This window comes from Antrostomus carolinensis, unplaced genomic scaffold (genome assembly GCF_000700745.2).
Source record: "Antrostomus carolinensis isolate BGI_N321 unplaced genomic scaffold, ASM70074v2 scaffold2106, whole genome shotgun sequence".
NCBI classification, from domain to species: Eukaryota; Metazoa; Chordata; class Aves; order Caprimulgiformes; family Caprimulgidae; genus Antrostomus; species Antrostomus carolinensis.
In genome coordinates this window covers 25,363-47,696 of record NW_010320993.1, presented here as the reverse complement: position 1 = coordinate 47,696, position 22,334 = coordinate 25,363, and the positions used below count along the sequence as shown (strand labels likewise).

Genomic DNA, 22,334 nt, shown 5'->3' with positions numbered 1-22,334 from the left:
CGTGTCGACAAAGAGGGCCAGCCATGTCCTGGAGTGCATCAAGCACTGCATTGCGAGCTGGTCAAGATCATCCCGCTCTACTCTGCACTGGTGCAGCCTCACCTCGAGTACTGGGGGCAGTTTTGGGCACCACAGTATAAAAAGGATAAAAAGCTACTAGAGAGTGTCCAGAGGAGGGTCACAAAATTGCTGAAGGGCTTAGAGGGGAGGCCGTATGAGGAGAGGCTGAAGTCACTTGAATTATTCAGCCTAGAGAAGAGGAGACTGAGAGGAGATCTCATTCCAGTCTACAACTTCCTCACAAGGGGAAGAGGAGGGGCAGGTGCTGATGTCTTCTCCCTGGCAACCAACGATAGGACCAGAGGAAATGGCAGGAAGATGTGCCAGTGCAAGTTTCAGTTGGACATGAGGAAAAGGTTCTTCACCCAGAGGGTGGTGGAGCACTGGAACAGGGTCCCCAGGGAGGTAGTCATGGCACCAAGCCTGACAATATTCAAGAAGCATTTGGATGACACCCTCAGACACATGGTCTGAATCTTGTGACTGTCCTAAGCTAGGGCAAGAGTTGGACTCAATTATCCTTGTGGGTCCCTTCCAACTCACAACATTCTATGAGTCTATGATTCTAACGTACAATAGTTGTTGAAACATTTAATCTTCTAGTGTCCTTTTACTACCTAAATAGAAACAATTAACACATAGGAAACCAACGCTGCTGCATTAGCTCACTTTTCTGACACATAATGAAAAAAACCTAATTATATTCCTCAAACAGGTAAGCTGCTATTACAACAAACACCTCTGAAAATACACTGCACCTGAACAAGCAAGAAAGGTTGCAAAGAAGTACTGCTTTACATTTTTATAAAGCAAAAAGCTATTGGGAGGAAGTCAAAATTCAGAACACAGGCATAGACTGAATCAGTAGTAGCTTTGTCCTTCACTCTACTGGGTGTAGGGTAAAACTTTTTAGTGATAAATATGAGTCTTAAAAGAAGACAGAGTGATTAGATGAAGCCAGAGAAACTTATCTGGTTGTTCTATAAATTAAGAACTTCTTAAGGTTATTAAAAAAAAAAAAAATCACATTCTAGTTATACCTCACAAGAGGTGAATATGAAATGGCACAACAGATTTTAGCACAAGCCGAGACAATCAACTTTCAAATACAATCCAGGAAAGATGATGTTTGATCTCAGAAGGGCACTAAATTCATAAACTGCTCTTAGTCATCTAAGACCGCATTTCTCTTCTGAGAATTACCGAGAAAACTCACAGTCTGTAGACATATTCATCAGTTCAGTTATGATTTATAGACTATGCATAACAGAAAGATTTGACTCCTAAGTAGACTTTAAAAAACATGAGCCAATATGTAGATTTAAAAAAAAATTTAGAATAATCTCTCTGTGTCCAAATGTATTCTTCCTCTTGCCTTCTCAATACAGAGCACAGTCCACTACCAATTGCTCAGAACTAAAAAGTTATCTTAGCAATCACTCCTGGGAGTTCTTCACTCTCTGAAGGGAGCTAAACCTTTGCAGATTTTGATGATATCAACAGGTTTCATACTCTGTACCTACAAATTAAACCTCAAGCAGTCAAAGTATTACTCCCAATGCTACTTAATTCTTTACTGAATATAAGAGCTGAGTAAGTGCAAAGAATGAACATGTGAAACAGCTTTACTCCTTGATATTTTATGTCTTGAAACACCAGTACCATTTGCCTCTGGAAAATCAACTAATATTCTGGTCTTCCTCATGTATTAACCATAAACCAGCAATATTACTTAAAATTTCCATCAGTTTCTTGACACTTACCCTTCCATATCTGTTGGCATAGGACCCTGTAAGCAAGGAATGGAAAATGATGATTGTCTCATCCAAATCCCAAATGAATACTCTCTGTAAAAAGAGAATCAAATCAATGTGTTCCTTTGTGAAGCTCATACTTGAAATGGAAAGTTAAAATTTGAATCGCTAAGAGCACAAATGAGAAAATTGTATTGAAATGGTTACATTCCTTGCCATTTATTTTCAGAACTAACAAGTTTTTTTCCAGAATAGGGTAATACAATCTGGTAGCTTTTTACTACATTTTCTATTATATCAAATTATTCTATTAGAATAAAATTATAGCTATTGTCAAATACACACAGAAAATTAGATGTACGCTGTATTATTTTAAAGCCAGATGTGAGATAGAAACTGACATAAATGAAGAGAAGCCTCTGAAATGTAAATCTGGGTTTGAATTCTGCATTTCTGCATCTTACAAAACAAAGTTCATATAACTGCTCTTGAAAATGACCTCTAAAACCAAAATAAAGCAAATCGCTGCTAAGCACTTAAATCTCCTCAGTCTATGTTCATTTTTAATGGATTTTAGGCACCCAAAGAATGAAAATTATGAACTTAGATGCTGCATTTGTAAGAATTTATGGCATCAATAAATAATTCTTTTGCTTACAGACAATGGAAAATATGTGTTTTAAATTTGTCCTCTGACCACACACAAAATGATATTTTAATGAAAAATAAAGTGTTCAAATACACGTATTTTAAATCCTGGTGAGATTATATTTCCCATGATGACAAACGGGCTAAGCTTTTGGAAAGGAAAAGTAATGCAGGGTGGACACTCATAGCTGTGGTGTGTCACTGGAGATGTGTTCTCAACACAAAGCATGGGCCACTGAGGGGAATGTGAACATACCATGAGAGAACAAAAACCACTGTTGTGCTAGAAGTGTCTCCTGTCCAAACACAAACCTTTTTTTTGACTTGTGAAAAGCTTGGTTTTTATTGCCTTTTTTTTGTTTTTAATCAAAAGGAGAAAGAAACCCCCAGTATTTTTCAGAGAAAGTAGGTGCTCTTCATGAAGAAGTATCTTTAGAAGAAAAACTATGTTCTACAAAAATACCGTTAGGAAAAAAAGGGAGATCCAATGCCACTTTGTTTTTTATGTGTAAATAATAGTTCTGTCTGCAAAATAAAGATAAAATAGTCTGTAACATGTCAAAGACATCTAATATAATGTACCTCTAGATCAGAGTCAGGTGGTGGTGAAGGATTATTGTTTCTTCTGCCCCGTCCACGTGATTTCCCATCTGAACTACGACGCAATCTATCTGAATCTGAATCTTTAATGGGTGTTGATGGGCTGTGGATTGTACTGTATTCTGCTGTAGTAAAGAAATGTCATTTTTACCTTTCAGTTTAAACTTCAAAAGGTGCAATTTACTTGCTTTTTACATGACACACTAAAACCAGGATGTTCACTAAAGAGTCCTAACTAAAACAGTTAAATCTATAATGGTAAGTAGCAATACTGATACATAAATTAATTACATCAAGTTCAAGTTACATGTAACAACAGGGATAAATTATTTCTGTAAACAAATAAAAAAGAAGTAAAAAAATCTTCCTTCCTTCAAATCATAAAGAAGATTATATCACTTCACAGACAAGATTAAATTCTAAATGAACAATTTTAAGAGATATCAGCTTTTTTTTTTTAAAGAATACTGATTTCATTCTAAGTTTTGAAACATGCTTTATGATAACCATTATGGTGACTGTAAGAAAAAAAAAAAATCCAGCTGTGAAAAAAGAATAACATACAGAAGTTGAACTTTTCCAAATTGCCTGGTTGCAGACACTTTTAGATTGCTGCTATATTTGAGCCAGATGAATAGAATTCTTTCTGCATAAGGCATAAAATAGACTCCTTATTTTCCCACAGTAAGTTCAATTAATAAGTTTTAAATACGCATCAACTATGAAGATGAAATTTATAGTATTCTTCAAAGGCTTGCTCAACACTGAACTTTCCCAGTGAGTATATTCAAGATAGGATACAATTCTTTGTAAACAGTATTGTATGCTAAGTATTATGTTTCAGAAAAAATATATTTTCAAAAATATTTACTGTTGTTGAACAGGGAAAAATAAATGATGATTTACGTATGCAAGAACAACAAAGTTTTCCTGAAAACATGCTAGGTGGAAGATGTTTTGCTATTCTTAACATCCATATACTCATTGACAGTGAAGTGCTTGAACATTAACAAAGCAGACACCCAGCACAAATTACCTTTCCTAACTCATTTAACTAGAAGTGCCGTACTGCTCAGAAATGCAACAACACAGTTTTCAATATCTTCTCAAGACTTCCTTTCACAGTCTTAAGTTCACAGAGAAAAAACTTTTATTTTGACAGTTACCATTATTTTTTTTCTCCTAAGAAAAACCTATTTTTGTGAAGGCTGCTGGAATTTTCAGCATACAATGTATTTATCCATTTCACTTCTCAGTTAACATAACTAGTCTTTAGAGTTCAGAAAGTCTGGATATTTGTATCAATATTAATTTACTTTTTAATCAGTCTAGACCATGGCAACCCAGTTTGAACAGGCAGGTATACTTCTCACACAAGTGATTCTTTCTCCTAAAAAACCATCCTGTTGAGGTCAAAGGTAAGATTAAGGAGGAGACTCCAGACATCTGTGTAACACCACATATTCACAATTACTCAAAATAATAACAATTGCTTGTGCTGAATTAAAGGAAAAGGTCTTGCAGTTCTCACACTCAGCCTTCAAATCTACACTTAATGGAAATTAGTATATATTATATATTTCACAGTATATTTTTACCTAAGTATCCTAGGCTACATTAAACAAAGAATAACACGTTAAGATGTAATTCAAGGTAAAACAAAGAACTTTCAAAAAAGACTCAACCTATACCTGAAACAGAGATTATTTGTATGCGCCAAACAACAAAAATCATCCAGCCACACCAGTTTACACAACTAAAGACAGAGGTTTAAATGTTGAAGTTCATGTACATTCCAATAATACCTATTTTTTCCTATGACAATGTACACTTCAGAATGTTTATTTAAACTAATACTTTGAATGCTGATTGCTCTTTCATGTACTGTACTAAAACATAAATAAGAAATCATAACTCAACTAGTACAAACTTTCTCAGCTTTTTAAACTTCAATGAGTTTATCTGCTATACATTATTTTTATTACTAAAGTCCTTACTAAAAAATAAAAATAAAAAAAACAAAACAATGCACAAAGGCTTTGAAATAAATTAAAACCCAGTAAAATAAACAGACCGGAATTTCTTCAACAGGTATATTGGCCAATGATGTTTTAAATATGTGCTCTAAAACTCAGATGTAATGAAAAATTGTATTTCTTATCGACTAATTGAAATTAGGGTTGCTCTTGGTCTCTGACAGTATTTTTAGGAGTTTGGCTTTAGATTCCAGTTTTTTAAAGTCTTCTCATAGATGTGAGATGACTAAAATAATTAAGTATGAAACTTGGGGTAGTAGTAATAATACTAAATAAAATAGGGAACAGATAGCCTAGAAAAGTATAAAAAAAAATCATGACAAATAAAACTAAGCAAAACTAAAGGAGTGAGCACACAGAGCAGGGCGTGGTGAGGATGGGGAAGAAAGTCTGTTTGTAAGAGCCATCCAGCTTTCCATTTTTGTAAAAACCTTCATTTAAGTATACTGCATTCAAAACTTCAAACACAGGGCTGCAAATCTGGGTGGACGCTCATTTCCAGCTCCCCTCCTCAGGTGCAAGGCATCTGTCTGAATGGGTGAGACTCTCACCTGACAGAAAGACTCCCAAACCCTATCTCAGACCCCAAGTTTGGCTGGACACATCACAACCTTCTGGGGCCCATGGTACCTGCATCATTACCAAGAGAGATTTGCCTGTCTTGCTCTTATGGATCTCTGCAGGCTATCTACTCTGTGCTTTAACAGCCATACCATTACAAGTTCCGCATTCATTACAGCAATTTAAGTTCCATCCACATAAGTGTGGAAAAAAATATTCTCTTCATGGAATTTGCATGCATTTGACGACTGTTCTTGGATCCCCTTTGTTGCTAGGTTAACCCTTCTCTGATGATCCTCTTTTCCAGGCTTTGATTATTGCTCTCTATTTTCTCTCCAAACTGGACACAATCCAAAGCAAAGCTTAGCAAAGCTTTACATCCCATGTCCCTCAGGCTACCCTCCCTGGACACCACTTGTCAGGGGAAAATTTGCATTTTCTGCAATATTTTCAATAAATGTTAGTTTCAGGATCCCTAGGGCAAGAGTAGGACTGGATGATCCTTGTGGGTCCCTTCCAACTCACAACATTCTGATTCTGTGATTCTGAGGAAGAAACAGCATCTAACTGGTCATTTCTCAAAGACCTGTCCAAACATTGCACAAGAACTGAATACACAACATTGATAACACCTGGCACTTCTGAGCCTACTCAGGAGACCAGTCTCTTATGAACAGTGCAACAGATGGCAGTAACCAATGGAGGAAAACGTGACATAGTGTGTAAGAAACTTATTCCATGTATGTAAATGGAAACTGTAGCATGTACTCTTCGGATTAATGCTGCTTGACAGGGCAGCCTCCATGTGCATGGCTGGGTGAGCAGCTCACTGTCCAATGGTCGCTCTCAGGTCCTCATAAGGAAATTCAATTAAAGAATCCAGTATCCAGCTGAGCCCAGAGCCTTGACAAGCCCAAGCCCTGACAAATTCTGGAGCAAGAAAAACAACAGCGGCTGAGAGTACTCGGTGTGCCACTAATATTTGGAGTACTGAGTGGTCTGCAGGGAAAGGTAGAGCCTGGAAGGAGCTGCCAACATTCCCCATCCCACATTTGTGCAGTTCATCATTCCTGCCTAAATGTATACCTCACACCTGCTCCTATTCAGATCACATCTCCATTTTTTGAGTTCTCATCCTGTCTCCAAAGAACTCGCAGCCCCTCTCAGCATGGTGTCATCTACATATTTAATAGGCAAACACATTCTGTTCCGTCATCTAAATGATTGATGAAAATGCTGGGCCCAAGGCAGACACTGAGGAATGCTGCTGTAGCCATCCTTCTATTTTAACAGCAAGCTCTCACTGACTTCTCTCTGGCCATGGTTTCCTAAGCAGCCTTATATCATTCTGCTGTAGTTTCTGCTAGACTGCTTTAGCCTAGTTTGCTTATAAGATTTTTAAGTGAAAAGATTCAAGTGTCAAGGCAGCAAAAGCTTTGCTGAAGTCAAGCTATATAGCCAGAAAACACATTATTGCTATACCCATTATTCTACATTCATTGGCAGGAGGAGGTTAATTTCTTCAACCTCAGCTAACTTCATAGTAACAGATATACTTTATTATTAGCCAAGGGAAATGATTATGTTTCTAAAGCATTTAATTTTATCCTGTTCCTCAGCATCACAAACACAGGGAAATGCAGGAGAAAACCCATCCCTCCACAAAACTGGTTGGACTCGATGATCTTAAAGGTCTTTTCCAATGAAAACAATTCTATGATTCTAAAGCCATGAGTGGAAAAGGGGGTGAGGATCAGGTCTCCGCTGCTTGTTCCAATACTAAAGCAAGATCACCAAAGGAAACTAGCAGCAGCCAGGTTTAAACACAAGAACAGGTAGTTCAGAAAAAAGAATCACAGAATGGTTTGGTTTGGAAGGGACCTTCAAAGGTCATCTAGTCCAACCCCCCTGCAGTGGACAGGGACATCTTCAACTAGATCTGGTCACTCAGAGCCCCATCCAACTGGGCCTTGAACGCTTCCAGCGATGGGGCATCTACCACCTCTCTGGGCAACCTGTTGCAGCACTTCACAACCCACATCATAAAAATTTTTTTCCTTATATCTAGTCTGAGGTTAAGAAAAACCCAAACAAAAAACAAATCCCAAACTAGGAGATTTGTAGCACCTTTTCTCAAAAAATGCCAGGCTCCTAAAAGATTACAAGGGTTCAAGATGAGCCTGGAGACATCCTTGGAAGAGAGGAGTTCAGGGGTACTGTGGCAGGTTGGGTCTGTGTGACCAAACAAGCGGTGGCAATGACCCTAGTCTTCACTGTCTGTTTCTGGGAGGTCATTTTTCTAGGTCCAGCCTGATCTCACTTCCTGAGCATCCTCAGTAGAGGCTGGAGGAATTAGAAGCTGTCCTGGAGGACACCTTCCAGGTTAGTTTTGCCTGGAAGGACTCCAGCTGGGTGCTCTAGGACCACTCTGCTGGGCCAAAGCTCTTCACTTCAAAACAAACTCCTGCTCCAAATTAAAATGCTAATATAGGCACACCCTAAACATACTAACAACAACAGCTTTGGAAATCCCCTGAGATTAAAGTATCTGGAAGCTGGAAAAGTCCTTAGGGCGAGTCTTATACAAGCTTAGCCTGTCCTTGCTGCTCATGGGGTGTTTGCTGAAGGTCACTGTGCCAGGCAGGGCATGAGGTTGGTTCTCCACCTGGACCACTAAAGGTCTGTGTGTTGCCTACACCTCCGCAAAATTATAATAATATTGTAGTAGCAGTTATCCTTCTGCATCCACTAACAGACATATAATTTTAGAGCTCTGCTATGGCACCTCTCTGCACCCTGCTCCAGGCTGTCTGTCACCAAATGTTATGTCTTGTTTCTGCTTCGCACACTCAGAATTCCCTCTTCCAAACTTTGACCAAGTGTAATAGACCCAATCTTGACTTCTCTGGTCAGTAAGAAAAACATTTTTAACTCAGATTCAATAAATGTATAACTCCTTTTCCAACCTACGCATAATTGTAAGGAATAAAATATGTTTTCATTCTCTTTTACCTAAAATATATGAACCATACTGTAGCAGACCTTCCCCCACGCTACAAGGAACCACGTTATTGCAACTTGACATACAATATTGTAAGCATATTCTTCCCTGTTACACGTCATTGTGGGCAGTTTTGATGGTTTTGTCACACAGGACAATTTTCTACCATCTCATAAACGAGAACACTTTGATGACTTATGAACAGACAGTACAGCCACAGAGATGCCATTTGCAACACTGTATTCTATAAATCCTTTCTGTTTGTTATGGAAATCCCACTAAGTGACACCTCCATTTTCTTACTATTGATTTCAATTTACTGTACAGCAATAGCATCAAATGACAAATTTGGGGAAAACTATCTGCTGTCCCAGAAAACCCAAAATCAAGTCTATATCTAGGTAAATCTGACTGGCAAGTGCGTGGGTAGAGCTCTTGCTGTTGTTGAAGCCATTGCAAATTTCATCAGACTTTTTCCCTGCTACACTGAAAGGATATGCAAAAAGGAGTAAACGCACATGATCAAAGTAATCATATCTCATGTCACAATGTAAATCACATGGATGAGATGGGCCTAGGACAGCTACTATAGTCAAATGTCTCTGCAAATAGGTACGTACAAATATTTTCCATTTAGATTGTGCCCAGATTAATGGTTTCCCCCCAGTTCTTATACTTAATTTCAAATAAAGACCTTAAATCCTCAATCCAGTGTTATGTCAACTCATGTATACCAAAATAAAAGTGTAAGATACAGGTAGGTTTTTTTAATATATCAGTCTATGATTTTCTTACTATACCAAAATAAAAGTGTAAGATACAGGTAGTTTTTTTAATATATCAGTCTCAGCTATGATTTTCTTAGTTTTCTATGAATAAAACTAAACACAAAATTTCACTATACATGCTTCTTGCTTTACTTCTTACATAAAACTGGACCAGGATCAAACAATGCAACAGAATCACATAGGTATTTGAGGACTTTTTTTTTTTTTTTTTTTACTTCTCACTAAAAAAAAAATACTACTACTGCAGCAGTAAATAAGTAAAAGCACTAAATAAGTATTACAAGAAATAAATTAATGCCTGCTGACAGGATCACAGAAGGACATTTTTAGTGCTGTTTTGACAAAATGTCAAAATCTTCTCCCTCGGAAAAATGAATCTAATGTTTGCCTATTGAGGACTACTAGCATACTATTATGAACTTGACAGAACCCCTCAATAATCTGTTAAAAATATTGGCAAAAATGCTGATTTATTTCAAGACTTGGGTGACTTTTTGATTCAAGATGGTACATTAGAAATAATTACAAAATATAGTATTCTGTATATTATGTAAACCAGTATACATTAGGTATGTATGACAATAACTATATTAACAAACCCTGCAGTGGTCCAGAATTTTTTCTCTGGCTTTCAATGTTGAAGAAAAAAAAAGATGAAGCAATCCCGTAATGGGCAGGGACTGGTATGTACAAATGGGCAGTACATCTCTCCACTGTGGGTACTCCTTCCTTACTCATTATTTATGGTTTCAAACAATTTGAAATTATTGTTACTTTTAATCCTGCTAAAAACAATGATGAACTTCCTGTTTATCTACTAAAAAAAACTATTGAAAAGGGCATCAAGTTCTTAGCCTCTGCATATCTTGTGACTGTGAGTCAGGCTGTATGTTGTTGAATGCAATGCAAAGGAGTTAAAATTTGTATATTGTTAACATAAAAACAGGAGAACAACCATCATCAGAAAAGCAAAACCAGTGTCATACTTAGCCATTCATTATTGCATCTAATCCCATTTCTGCTTTTACAGAATTTTCATTGTGTTTCCTTCCTATATAAATGTATACATAGATTTACTCTTCCTTTGTATTTCTCAAAAAGAGCAAACATTAGAACATATGTACTACGAATATGGCAGTGTTTGTTTCCATACTGGTATTAGAGAAAAGTTGACTACATAGTCTCTTTGTTCTGTTTCACTTTCCTGTCTCCAATTTATTGTTATGAAACATAATAAGGAGAAATTGTAAAAGTAGTTTTCCCTTTAGCAATACTAAATGTGATATAGTGTTCAAGGAAAAATAAGCTTAGTCTTTAAGAGTAAAATGGTGACCCATGGCTGAGAACAATTTTTGTTGCCTAGCACAGCCCTTATGGGTTTTTAATCTGCATTGTGAAGTATGTGAGTAATATGAAAAAAAAAAACAAAAAACCCAAAAACCTTCCAGTAATATTTTAAACATACTTATTGCAGAAACCAAGAAAACTGAAAGAGATGAAATGCAAGTAAATGCAAGTCTTTCTTGGGTGAAACACTGTTTAATAAATTATAAATACAGCATCATCTGAAATAAAGGATAAATTCAGCTTTTGTTGACTGCATTTCTAAACAAAAATTTGCACAAATCTATAATTTTTTGTTACCAGTTTCAACCAGTGATGGAGTTGAAAAACTGCAAGAGAAAATTATTAAAGCTTTAGAAAATGTAGTAATTTTCTACATTAACTCTTAGAAAAACACATTATGGATGTTCCTCTAATTATTTTAGAACATCAGGACAGGCATAATGGATTAGGGCAATATTCCATCCATCCAGGATACATTTCAGCACCAGCCAAGAGCAGGTGGCTAGGTGAGAGAGAGTAAAATGGACAGACATACACACAGTGTTAATTCATCCACTGGCTCCAGTGATTTTTTTATGTCAAGAATTTCTAGAACTGAATTCATTATCTGTGTAAATACAACCTTCGAGTTTGTCTAAGCAATGCTTGAACTGGAATAAACTTTTTACAACCACAACATCCTGCAGCAAGGGAGCTGCAGAGCTTACCTATTTGCAACATATGAAATATTGCTTTTGCTCGCTCTGAACCTACTGAATTTGAGTATTGGAAGGAAGAGTGAATTTTTGCTCACTAGTCTGCTTTCATTATTTTTTTATAATTTTAATTATTATTAATTCTCTTACATACTACAGCTCACATGAAAAATCAGCAACTTGCTCTTCATACCTGGGATAAACTACTCATGTATGGATTGAAAGCTCATCCCAGAAGGAACCTAATATTCTGTTGTTATTCTGATGAAAAACATTTTATATTGTAAAGCAAAAGTTTGAATTCTACAAGTGGAAAAATACTTTGAAAATTCTTACTTTTGAACTGAAACAAAATTTCCAATGAAATCCAAAGCAAAGCAGACATTAAAAATTTGAAATGTCGTATTGAGATTTATTGTCTTGTTTAATAATTTTCTGATTAGCAGCAAAAATACAGCCTTCTGTTCACAAGAAAATAACATTGATTTGTATGTCTGATTTATGGAGACGGGGACTATCAACCCCTGTGCAATCAAAAGGCTTTGTCATGACTGAGGTACAATAAATTCTTCAGATCCACAAAAGAAAGAGAAAAAAGAAACACTAAGCATGAAAAATCTCAGGTTCTTTGCAAGAATCCCTGGGCTTGGGTTGCATGGCAAAGACTTGCATATTTAACTAGGAACTGTGGGAAACCATAAAAGGATTCCTTTATATTTAGACAAGGAATTAAACATATTTTAAGTTAAATTATCTGAGCTTTCTGAGTCTGCAAAACTCTACTAAAAATGTCACAAGAGCACATAATTACTTTCTCTCTTTTCACATGTTTCTTACCACACTCTTCTGTTTCACTTACTGGCCCAAATTCATAGGAACCACCTCTGTCTGTCAAATTATCCTGGTGCCTCTGTAAAGTCTGAAGGCCATTCTGTGCTTGTGCTGGCATAGTTCAGAACCACACAGATTACATGTTTTTTTTAAATATAGAAGATCTCTAGAGATGTCAACATCCAGTAAGAATAGCTGCAATTCAGCAGCTGGAGCCCATTCTACTAAAGAGGTACAGTACCCAACACTGGTATGCCAGCCACCTTAAATTGCTGTAATACCAGTGGAGAGGCTTTGGCACCTCAGAATTAAGACTGTAATTAAACTGAACTCTAAACTCATCTCTCTGCCACTCAATACAGAAGGAGTCTAAATAGGCTTGATCCTACCTTAAATGCATAAAAACAAGTGTGTAAAGATAAATTGAGAAATCTTGGTCTAACCCTATACCATGTGACCATGTTGGTGAATGAAGGCTTCCATTAGCTCTCCTAATAGAGAATGGCCTACAGCTGGTACTTTCCTAAACATATCATTGCCTGTGGTACAGGCAGCCAGCACAAGATAACCCATACCTACATTAAGACTTGTTATTTGCAAACCATTTGAAGGAACTTTTTCAGAAGTGTTAAATTGGTAACACAAATATCTCGGGGAAAGAGACTGCAGTCCCAGCAATGCCAGAGAGATGTGCACATGACCAAGGAACACGTCTCAGGGAGCAGTGGTGGGACACCCACGGATGTACAGCTTTCAATACACGAAAGCATAAACTAGAAGAGGGCTAAAGTGCAGGACCCACCAAGTTCTTTCAATGTTTTAGAAAAAACATTCTTAACAAGAGTGTGGAAGATTTGAGGGAGAGAAGAAAAACTTCTTATAAAGGAACTGAGAGAAAAGTTCTGTCCAGGCTTACAGAGTACAGAAAGCTTTTTTAAATAGGAAGACAGCCTTTAAGCCACTAAGTTTGAACTTGGGAAAAAATGTATTTCTTCTCTCCGTATGTGTTTAGTGCTGCTTTTAGGAAGTATCAACTACTTTAAAAAAATATATGCAAAGATTTTGCAAAAGATCAAGACCCACATGATACGACAATTCAAGTTTAGTATCTTGATAAAAGCTAAAACTTGATCACATTTGGTTTTTGGGAGGTAAGAGGAACTTACTGCTTCCAATTTAAAAAGAAAAGCAAAAAAACTCACAAGAAAACAAAACCAAAAAGTTAAAAAACAAAGTGGAAAGCAGAGTAATTATGCAGACTCCAATACACTCCCATATATTCCAAAATCTGCACGCTCCAATGTGCATTCATATATATTCCTTTCTCAAATACATTGCACACACATGTGAACTCATGTATATAAACACACACACCAGCTGTATTTTCTTCCCTACTTACTTTCAGCAAATGTATCAAAAGAGACAATACTGCATATATTTTCTTCAGGTACACACTCATGCAGAAAAGCAAGAGAATCCTAGCAAATAATATTAAAGCTCATATTGCTCATGCAAGATCAGTCCCACCAAGTACTTCTAGAAAACTAAAACCAACCTCCCCAACAAAACTCTAAAACAAAACTGTCTGATAACATTGCCAAATCATAGCTGCTTCTTACCACATTACTGCAAAACACATCTGCAACCTTGGACTTTCTTTCTGACAGATTTCAAACTTCTGCCATCTACTAAGTACTGACATGTTTGAACTGTTAAAAAATGTAATTTCTTTTTTTTTTAATAATGGGAAAAGTATTTTTCACCTCACATTTCCAAAAACAGCTGGAGCGGTTTGGCATAAATGTTGAAAAAAATATCTCAACTAGTAAAGGACTGCCAAATTCCAGCAAGAAAGGTAAAATGACTGGGAAGAAGGACAAACCACTGAAAATCTTTTCTTAAAATGGAAACACTTGTGCAATTTCAACTCCCCATTACAAGCATTATTATGTCCTCTAAAAGTGAAAAACACAAAAGCTCTCTTTAAAGTGGACAGTTGGGCTATGGTCTGAAGGCCTCTTGATTTCAGTCTTAGGAAAAAATCGAAGGAATTTATCTTAATGAAGACAGAGCTTAAAAGCATCAGGTTCTGGTTTAAAGACCTTTCCATATCCTGCAATTTTTAACACAAGCATTTTAGCATTTTACAAATAAATACAAACAACTTGTATTTCATACAAGCTTTAAACTTTTACTGATCCTGCTTTTTCTTTAGTCTATTTTGAACCTGTGCAAGACATGCCACAGGCTCAGGATTAAGAAATAATAATCAAAAAAAATAATTCAATGACTACACACACACACACACAAAATCCAATTCAACCCTCTTTCAACTTACAAAAAACATGCTTCATAGGGACCATAAAATCCATGTAATTACCTGCTGCAGGATCTGTAACCGCTTGACTGGTGATGCCAGATGGTGGTTCTTGAAGCTGGTACGTTGCATTTGTGGAGGGTGTTGTTGGGCTGGTGTTGCTGTTTGTCATGTAATGTGAAGGATATGGAGAGCTATTATAATACTGTGCATATTGGCCTTGGCCAAAACTGGGATAAGAGGGATATTCCTGCAAGACAAAAAAGCAACCGAATAGCCCATGAAAGTTTTGCTACTTCTTAGTATAAATTCCAAAATATAACTACAAACACATGTCAGGCTTTCAGCACGTATGCTTCCTGGACTGGATGCTGTAGGGCCTAAAGCTGTGAGGCAGTAAATGAAATTTAAATTACACATAATTTAGTATGTCTTCTCATACAAATAGTTTATTAGGCACAATACTGAAGATGTGTGAATAAGAACATCAAACTTACACAATTAGTCCTACTACTGGAAGACGATGAACTGCAGAAAAACATTTATAAACATTAGTTTAACTTGAAATTATGCTAATTTCATTTAAAAAAAATTACTTAAGGGTTACATTTTTTTCTGTGGATGGTAATTCTAAGTTTGATAAAGTTTTCTTGACTCGTATTTGCAAATTTACCTGTTGTGAACTATTAAATCCAGTAGAATTCGTGAGTGAATTATTTCCTGCATACAGTCCTGATGATGTTGTAAAACTGCTGCCTGAAATGAAATGAAAAATTATGTGAGTTACTAAAACACAGTATTGGAAAATAACTTCCATCATGAGATTATATCATAAGGATATGGCATATTTGTAATATTTCCCATATGTTGACCAATTCGGTTGTCATCAGCTCTATAACATATTAATATAGGGAAAGTGATAATTCATCGTTCTTACACCCTGTGTTTCATTACTGCATTTCTTCACTTCCAGTTTTTGTTGAACAATAACCGCGAGCCTTGTCCTGAGAGATGCCGTCTCCCCTCACTGAAGCCCACTGGCTCTGTTTCTCCTACTGCCTTCAAGAACCGAGTCCTCCCCCCTCCCTGAGCCTCAGCACCTGAAGGAATAGCAAAAGCTGTAACTCCCTGCTCCAAACAGCTCAGCCCAACTATGAAGCCATTAGGATTTGCTAATTGATCGTAGACAAGCCTTGGGCCACAAACCTTTTTCTTTTTTGACAGAGTCTACCGGGCATGATACAAGGGAAAAAAAAAGTACCTCTCTGAGAAGGGAGACCAAATATTGAATTTAGCCTAAAGACTGAATTACTGCCTTCACCTCCCTCCTCCCCTCATGAACCACCAAAAATAGACAGATGGAGCCCTTGTTTAATACCTAACCTGAGAAGCTGTTCGACTAAAAGGGCAGCAACCCCCTTTCAGCTGTTTTGCCCTCGCTGGTTATAACCTGAGAGTGACACAGCCACCAGCTGAGACATATGGATGTACAGGATGAAGCTACATAAGCCACTAGAAAGTCTGTAATGGAGCAACCTATTGAACTCGTCCAGTGGGAGAGCACCAGCCAGCAAGGAGCCCGCATTAAAGTGCACAGGTTGTTCACAGCCTCTCTCGACACTGAAACCTCCCTTAGTGCAAAGATATACCGAGACCTTGGGAGCAAAAGCTTGCAGGTGAGCAAAGGAGGCAAGGAGGGATGGAAATCAGCAGGGAGCCAGACACACAGATACACTGATCCTCTCACGTACCTGACACAACTCAATTAACAACCAAATCCTATGCAGTGGTTACTCTCTAGGAAAAGTGAGATTTCTTGCAAATCCAAACAGCGAGGAATGCAGGCAGTCCTGCACGCTTAGCACAGCCCCTAAAGGGCACTTGTGAGCTATTTACTTTTTTAAACAAAAAACCCCAAACCTGTAGGGTTCCTAGCTATAAGAAGTCAGAAGGAAAAATATTTAAATGCTTTGTGCTTTGATTGCAAAAGTTACCACAAACACATACAAGTTAAGCCTCGAAGTAGGACATGTGAAGTCCAACAGCAGTGGGAGTAAAAGATGAAGCTTAAACTTAACGTGTGATAATGACTGCAAACATTTCTCTTGTATTTGCTATTAGTGCAAAAGCTCTGTGGTTGTTGATAGAAGCTACTAATCCTGTGAACTAAAACCAGATTACTTCAGCAGAAGAGTTGACATCCAAGTTTAGCAGATAGTACAGATAAACAGTACTAATGAGAAAAACATGTTGCAAATTTAATTTAAAATTGGAAAACAGATGTTATTTTTTTATTATAACAAACCCCACAGCCAAAATACAGCTGAAAAATATTTTAAATTGCAAAATTTTGAAACGCTTTTTTATTTCTAAGAGTGCTTTGGCTAGGAGAATGTAAGCCACTGTGTCTCTTTCTATTTCTGTAGTTATTTCTGAGCGATGCAGTAATACATTCAAACACAGGTTTTATAGGGGCATGGTTTGAGCCATTCTAAAAAGATATAAAAAGCCTCTCATAGTTAGAGGAAGAAAAAAAAACCAAAACAACCCCAAATCTTTTTTTGAGAAATACATTATCTTTCCACAGAAAGTTTGGCAAATAATTTGCAAGAGCAAATGAGAAAAGTAATTACATGCCAGCCAGCATCTCTCCCTCTCAGACAAAGACACACACATACTAACCCACAGATCTCTCTCTTTCATCTCATGGTCAGTGCTGGCTCCTATGGAGGAGGGGTAGGGGTCTCCTAGACCGTAACAAACATGAAGCAGGTTTCTCAGAAATGGCTTTGTGGGCCACCCAGAACTACTGGCCTAAAGTTGTTTTTAAAATACTCCAATCTTGCCATTTGCTTTTTAAATAATCAGCTTCGGCACGGCATAGAGCTGCTGTTCCTGCCTTAGCTAAACAAACAAAAAAATAAGAATCTCTATGAAAGGCACAAGATTTACTGCCCCAAGTTGGCCAGCCACGCAGCTTTAAAATGTGATAAAAGCTGTAAATTGCAGGTCAAAGGTCTATTTTGCAAAGAGTGCGAACCCACATTAAAGCTGGGAATCCCAGTCAGAGTCAGAAAATGGCCGGACCCTGCTGGGACCAGGGCGCAGGGCGAGCCCCCGTGCCGCCGCGAGGCGCAGGATGAGTCCTCCCCTGTGTATTGGCCACAGAAGTCCATTTGCTTTCCTAGCTCAGTCTCCTTGCCACGGGCTATGCCTGTCATCAGGGTACAATGTATGTGGCCGAAGTTTAGTGCAGCTCTCCTGGGAAAGCCAAAGACGACCATATGGGCTATTTAAACTCAAGGTTTCTTCCGTTTGCTTACAGTGTTTAAAAATCTTTGGCAAACTCCCCCTTGTTGTCCTAGTAACTGCTTAGCCATCCAGCACAATATTTTTATACTGTATAATAATAACTGAATACCTTAACGTTTACTTTTTAATGGATGAATTCCCAAACCAATTGGTTAGTATATCCTCAAACATTACAGTCTTGGTAACTAAAACAATGTTCATCACAGGTCTAGTACCCTTCCAGCGGTAGGATACTTGGGTGCAGGGTAAAAGCCACGCTTTTATCACAACCAAAAGGGTACGCAAGAAGACAGTTGTAAATGGAGCTTTCCTTGGCGTTTCCCCCAGCTTCTCCACTCCATTTACCCTCACTGAGCAACCCTTGTAACTCTGCCAATATAGGAACAACGGCCCATTCCCACAGCCATTAGTCATCTAAGTGGTCTTTCAACATCTATGAAGCAACTTACATGAAAAACAGCTTAAGGAACACATTAAAGTAAGGGTGAGGGAGAGGGAGGAGATGGGGCAGTAGAACCACCTAGGTCCTCTTCCCGCCCTCTCCCTTCCGCACCCCTCCGTTATAGGGATGATAAATTTGTAACAAACAAAAATCCAATTACTAGAATAACCTTAGCAAGAAGTCACAGGCAGTGATTTTCTTCAGCATTTTCAAAAGTTGGCAGCCTCTCCCTCTGCTATTGTTCAGTGACTAATCATGATGTAATTTTAGCAAGGTCAGGAAAAGCACTGGGTTTAATTGGCTGCACACGCACCACGAGGCAGTGCCTTTACATTGCAGGGAGACATTCACCCCTGGGAGAGGAACCAGAACAACTCCAAAGCTTTCGAGTCCCAGGTAACCCCAACCAGGGAGCAGGAGCATGGCAACTGCAAGGCTGCTAGGAAATGCCCTTTACTGCAGGCAAGAATGCCAGTGGGGCACCAAGCACACGCTTGGTTGTGAAGTAGGTTGGTTGTGGAATCCATTATCTCCATTTAGCAGCTCAGCAGCCGCACACAGGAGATGAAGAACGGCTATTGCAGGCTATGACAAGGCTGAGGCTGCAGCCTGCCCTTATACTGCTAGAGGCGAAAGGGAGAATACTCTTTTCCCTCTCCGGAGGTTTCTGCACAAACAACTGAACAGCAGCAGCACAACCCCCATCTTCTGTCAAGGGAATCAATTTTGCTCTTAAATAATAGTTGAAACTATGAATAGGTTCTCTTACAAAATTAAATGAGGAAAGGGAAACAAATGTTCTTGTTTAATTTTAACATCTGTTCAATCAAAAGGAAGAATTAAGTCAATTTAAAGTTGTTTCATATTCAAAAGTTAGCCTAATTAAAACACTAAAAAGACATATATTCTCATGTATAATATAGATATATACAGTCAAAATTTATCTATAAGAAAGACCTGTGCAGCAGTGATTCTTTTCTACTTAACTTCTAACAACTCCACCAAGATTTTCATTTGAAATATTCTCTTTATTTCCATTCTTATGGTCTGTAACTTTTCTATAGGAGACCAGTTCTTTCCTCATCCACATGCCATGCAGTTCATGAGCACAACAGAAATGACATACACACCACGGGGACCCCCAGACTCTCCCACTATGACCTGTGGCTCTTCCACTCAAGCCAGACTCTCAGCAATCTGCTGTGCTCTGCAGGCGGGCAGCTATCAGCCCAAGCATAGCACAGCTGGAGTAGAACCCAGGCTAAGACGCCCTCCTCCCTCAGCCCTGCAGACAATATTATCATGAAATCAATGCTTCTGACCCTTGCCTCGTTACAGCTTCACAACTGGGTCATCTCTAATATATTTCTTTTAGCAGAATATTTTTAGATCCTTGCTTTTCAACGTGTACAGTTGAAATGCTTTCCAAGATCTTACCATTCCATTTCTTGACAACTGCCATCCTTTCAGGACCTTGACAATTCTGATCTTATACACATTTTGCATATCACAGAAAACAAAGCAATACCCTTTATGACGGACTTCTACGTAGTCCACTGACCTAAGTCCTAGCCTTGCTCTACTAATGCCAGAATTCACTATTTAGTCTTAAAGTTTTCCAACAAGTGCTCTCTCATGTTATTCCACGCTGCTCCCCATTTCCTCCCTCCATCGAATGAGTTTCCCATAGACATCTGCAAAATTACTTCATTGTCCTCCCTAAAAATCCGTTTTTATTGACATCCCTCTGCTCTGTACCTTACAAAAAAATCCACCTTTAGAGCTGTTAGATAACCAATATGGGGTGCCAACTGTTTATTATGCCTAAACCATATCACCTTTATTGTTATACTAGGCCCTAATAAGCCTGTGTGTTTTATTTTACCCTCTAGCTTCTATGGGGACTATTATTTTCATTTGGCTGTATAAGTCAGCACAACAGGATCCCGATATATGACTGTGGCATGAAGGCACTACAGCAATAGAAATTATAGCCAACACAGACATGATTTTTCAATAACTCTGTTTCCTAGTGACCATGAATTATCAGTTCCTTAAAAGCTGGAATGTCAATCCAGGAGTTCCTCATAGCTGAGCTCTCTCCTACAAAAGGTAGGGGTGTTTTTCAGAGGTAGGTATGTCTGTTTGGGTTTTTTTTAGCGTGGCTATCTGCAGCAAGCAAAACAAATAACCTGGTTATGGTTATATTTACTCCAATGAGTAGAAGTTCACCACTATTCAGCATGTAGATGAAAGTTTGCATATTACTCTCATACTGTCTTCCTCTTGTTAGAGGACACTACAAGTAAGCAATACTTCAGATGTCAGATGGTCGCTTCTGTCCTACAGAGCTACTCAACGCAGCTCAAAAGAGGATTAAAAAAACCAAACAAAAACCACCTCTCAGCGTCTGAGTGAAGAACTGGATCAATATACCCTTAAAGCCATGAAACAAAAGCAAAACCTTATTCACTTGGTGTCTGAAAAGACTTCTGCCTCAAGACATTCATGGAGTGTCTACATGATGGTGTAGAATTTAAATGGAGCATGATAATAATAAAGAGACATGCTAAACTTTTTAAAAATGTGGTCCAATTCTGTGAGTGATTACTAATTTCAATAATTCTAAAATCTGCAACACACCTGATTTCAACTTTCAAATTCAGGGGTGAAAAGTCCTGCAGCAGACATCCAAAATTAGCTATCTGTAGTAAACAAAGGGTTTTTTTAAATATCCCTTAAAGTAGTGAATCAGTACCTGAATCAGGTACACCCAGAAACTTCCTGATACAGAAGGGGAAAAAGGAATTGGGAGAACAAGGTGGAAAGATATAAGTAAACTAAGCAGGCAAGTAAGGCTACAAAAAAAAATTGATAATAATAACCCGTACATACAAGGACTTACAGCTTTTAAATAGACTTCAAAGAAACAGACATCAATCATTGCTTAGCTACCTACACAGCTGCAGTAAGTATTTTTATCTTCTTCTCCCTCCCCAAACATACCCAGGTGCCAAATTATATTTGGCACTTCCTAAATTCATAATCCTGACACATTTTCCAGGAGTCACTTTGTCACATTCACTATTTTTTTAAATTACTGCTATTCGGAGATGCATTTTTACTGTAGTAACACTACAACACTTCACTATTTAAAAATTAGTGAAGTCACTAAGCAAGGGATCTTGCAAACTGCTGAGAGCTTTTCTCAGCAAAGGCAATCATCATTTCAGCTCCAACTGCAATAACATCAGAGGTAAGGGCTCAAGCAAACATTCACTTTTATCCCAGGAATGTAAAGAAATAAGGAGGTAAAAAAACCCCATAGCATTAACTATATCTAATGAATGGTAACATCTGTTTATACAGACCTTGCATCTGGTAGCTATAGGGAGCCTGTCCAGGTTGAGGTGTGCTAAAGCTGGCACCGTAGCTTAGAAATCCTGTCTGTCCAGGTGACTGTGACTGTGCCAATCCACCTTCTGTCTTGATGCCTGCCCACAATGCACCTAAATCAGTTAGTGACAGCAAATCTATTTGTTCATATTCAAACAGGGATGGAAAATAAAATCACTTAATTAACAGCACTTTTAACATATACGTACTATTGCATGCATGAGAAAACCAATACCAAGGGCATGCACAAATGAACAGGGTAAGAGCAGTCTAAAAGCACACATAAAACTGAAGTTCACCAGGGAGAGGTTAAATTCAAAACTGTGTTTCCAATAACTGCAAAAGAAATTTATACATGAACAGGAAGTTGCATTATTCCTTTTTTCCTTTCCTGCCAGAGGCTAACTTTTCCATATATTCATGACATTTCACAGAGGTAGATTAGCAACTTTATATGATTTTAATGAAGCATAGCATAGCCAAGCTCTCCTGCCATTCAGCTATTAATGACATAACTGAGATTTGCATTGTATAATATTCCTACAC

At 37.9% G+C, this 22,334-nt stretch overlaps 1 protein-coding gene across 8 annotated transcripts in view; it reads right to left on the bottom strand.

The window, feature by feature from the left end:
* EYA1 (EYA transcriptional coactivator and phosphatase 1) overlaps positions 1 to 22,334 on the bottom strand; it is an 83,807-nt gene that overhangs the window by 41,383 nt on the left and 20,090 nt on the right. For 3 of the 8 annotated variants that reach the window (XM_010169745.2, XM_010169746.2, XM_010169748.2), the window contains 6 exons: positions 21,764 to 21,925; positions 15,312 to 15,394; positions 14,721 to 14,888; positions 7,564 to 7,567; positions 3,045 to 3,184; positions 1,824 to 1,907 (listed from right to left, as the gene is read on the bottom strand). In XM_010169745.2, coding sequence (XP_010168047.1) covers positions 1,824 to 1,907; positions 3,045 to 3,184; positions 7,564 to 7,567; positions 14,721 to 14,888; positions 15,312 to 15,394; positions 21,764 to 21,925 — 641 coding nt within the window. Of the gene's footprint in view, positions 1 to 1,823; positions 1,908 to 3,044; positions 3,188 to 7,563; positions 7,568 to 14,701; positions 14,889 to 15,311; positions 15,395 to 21,763; positions 21,926 to 22,334 lie in introns of all 8 variants that reach the window. The other 5 variants (XM_029085387.1, XM_010169741.2, XM_010169742.2 and 2 more) reach the window with 3 other exon arrangements.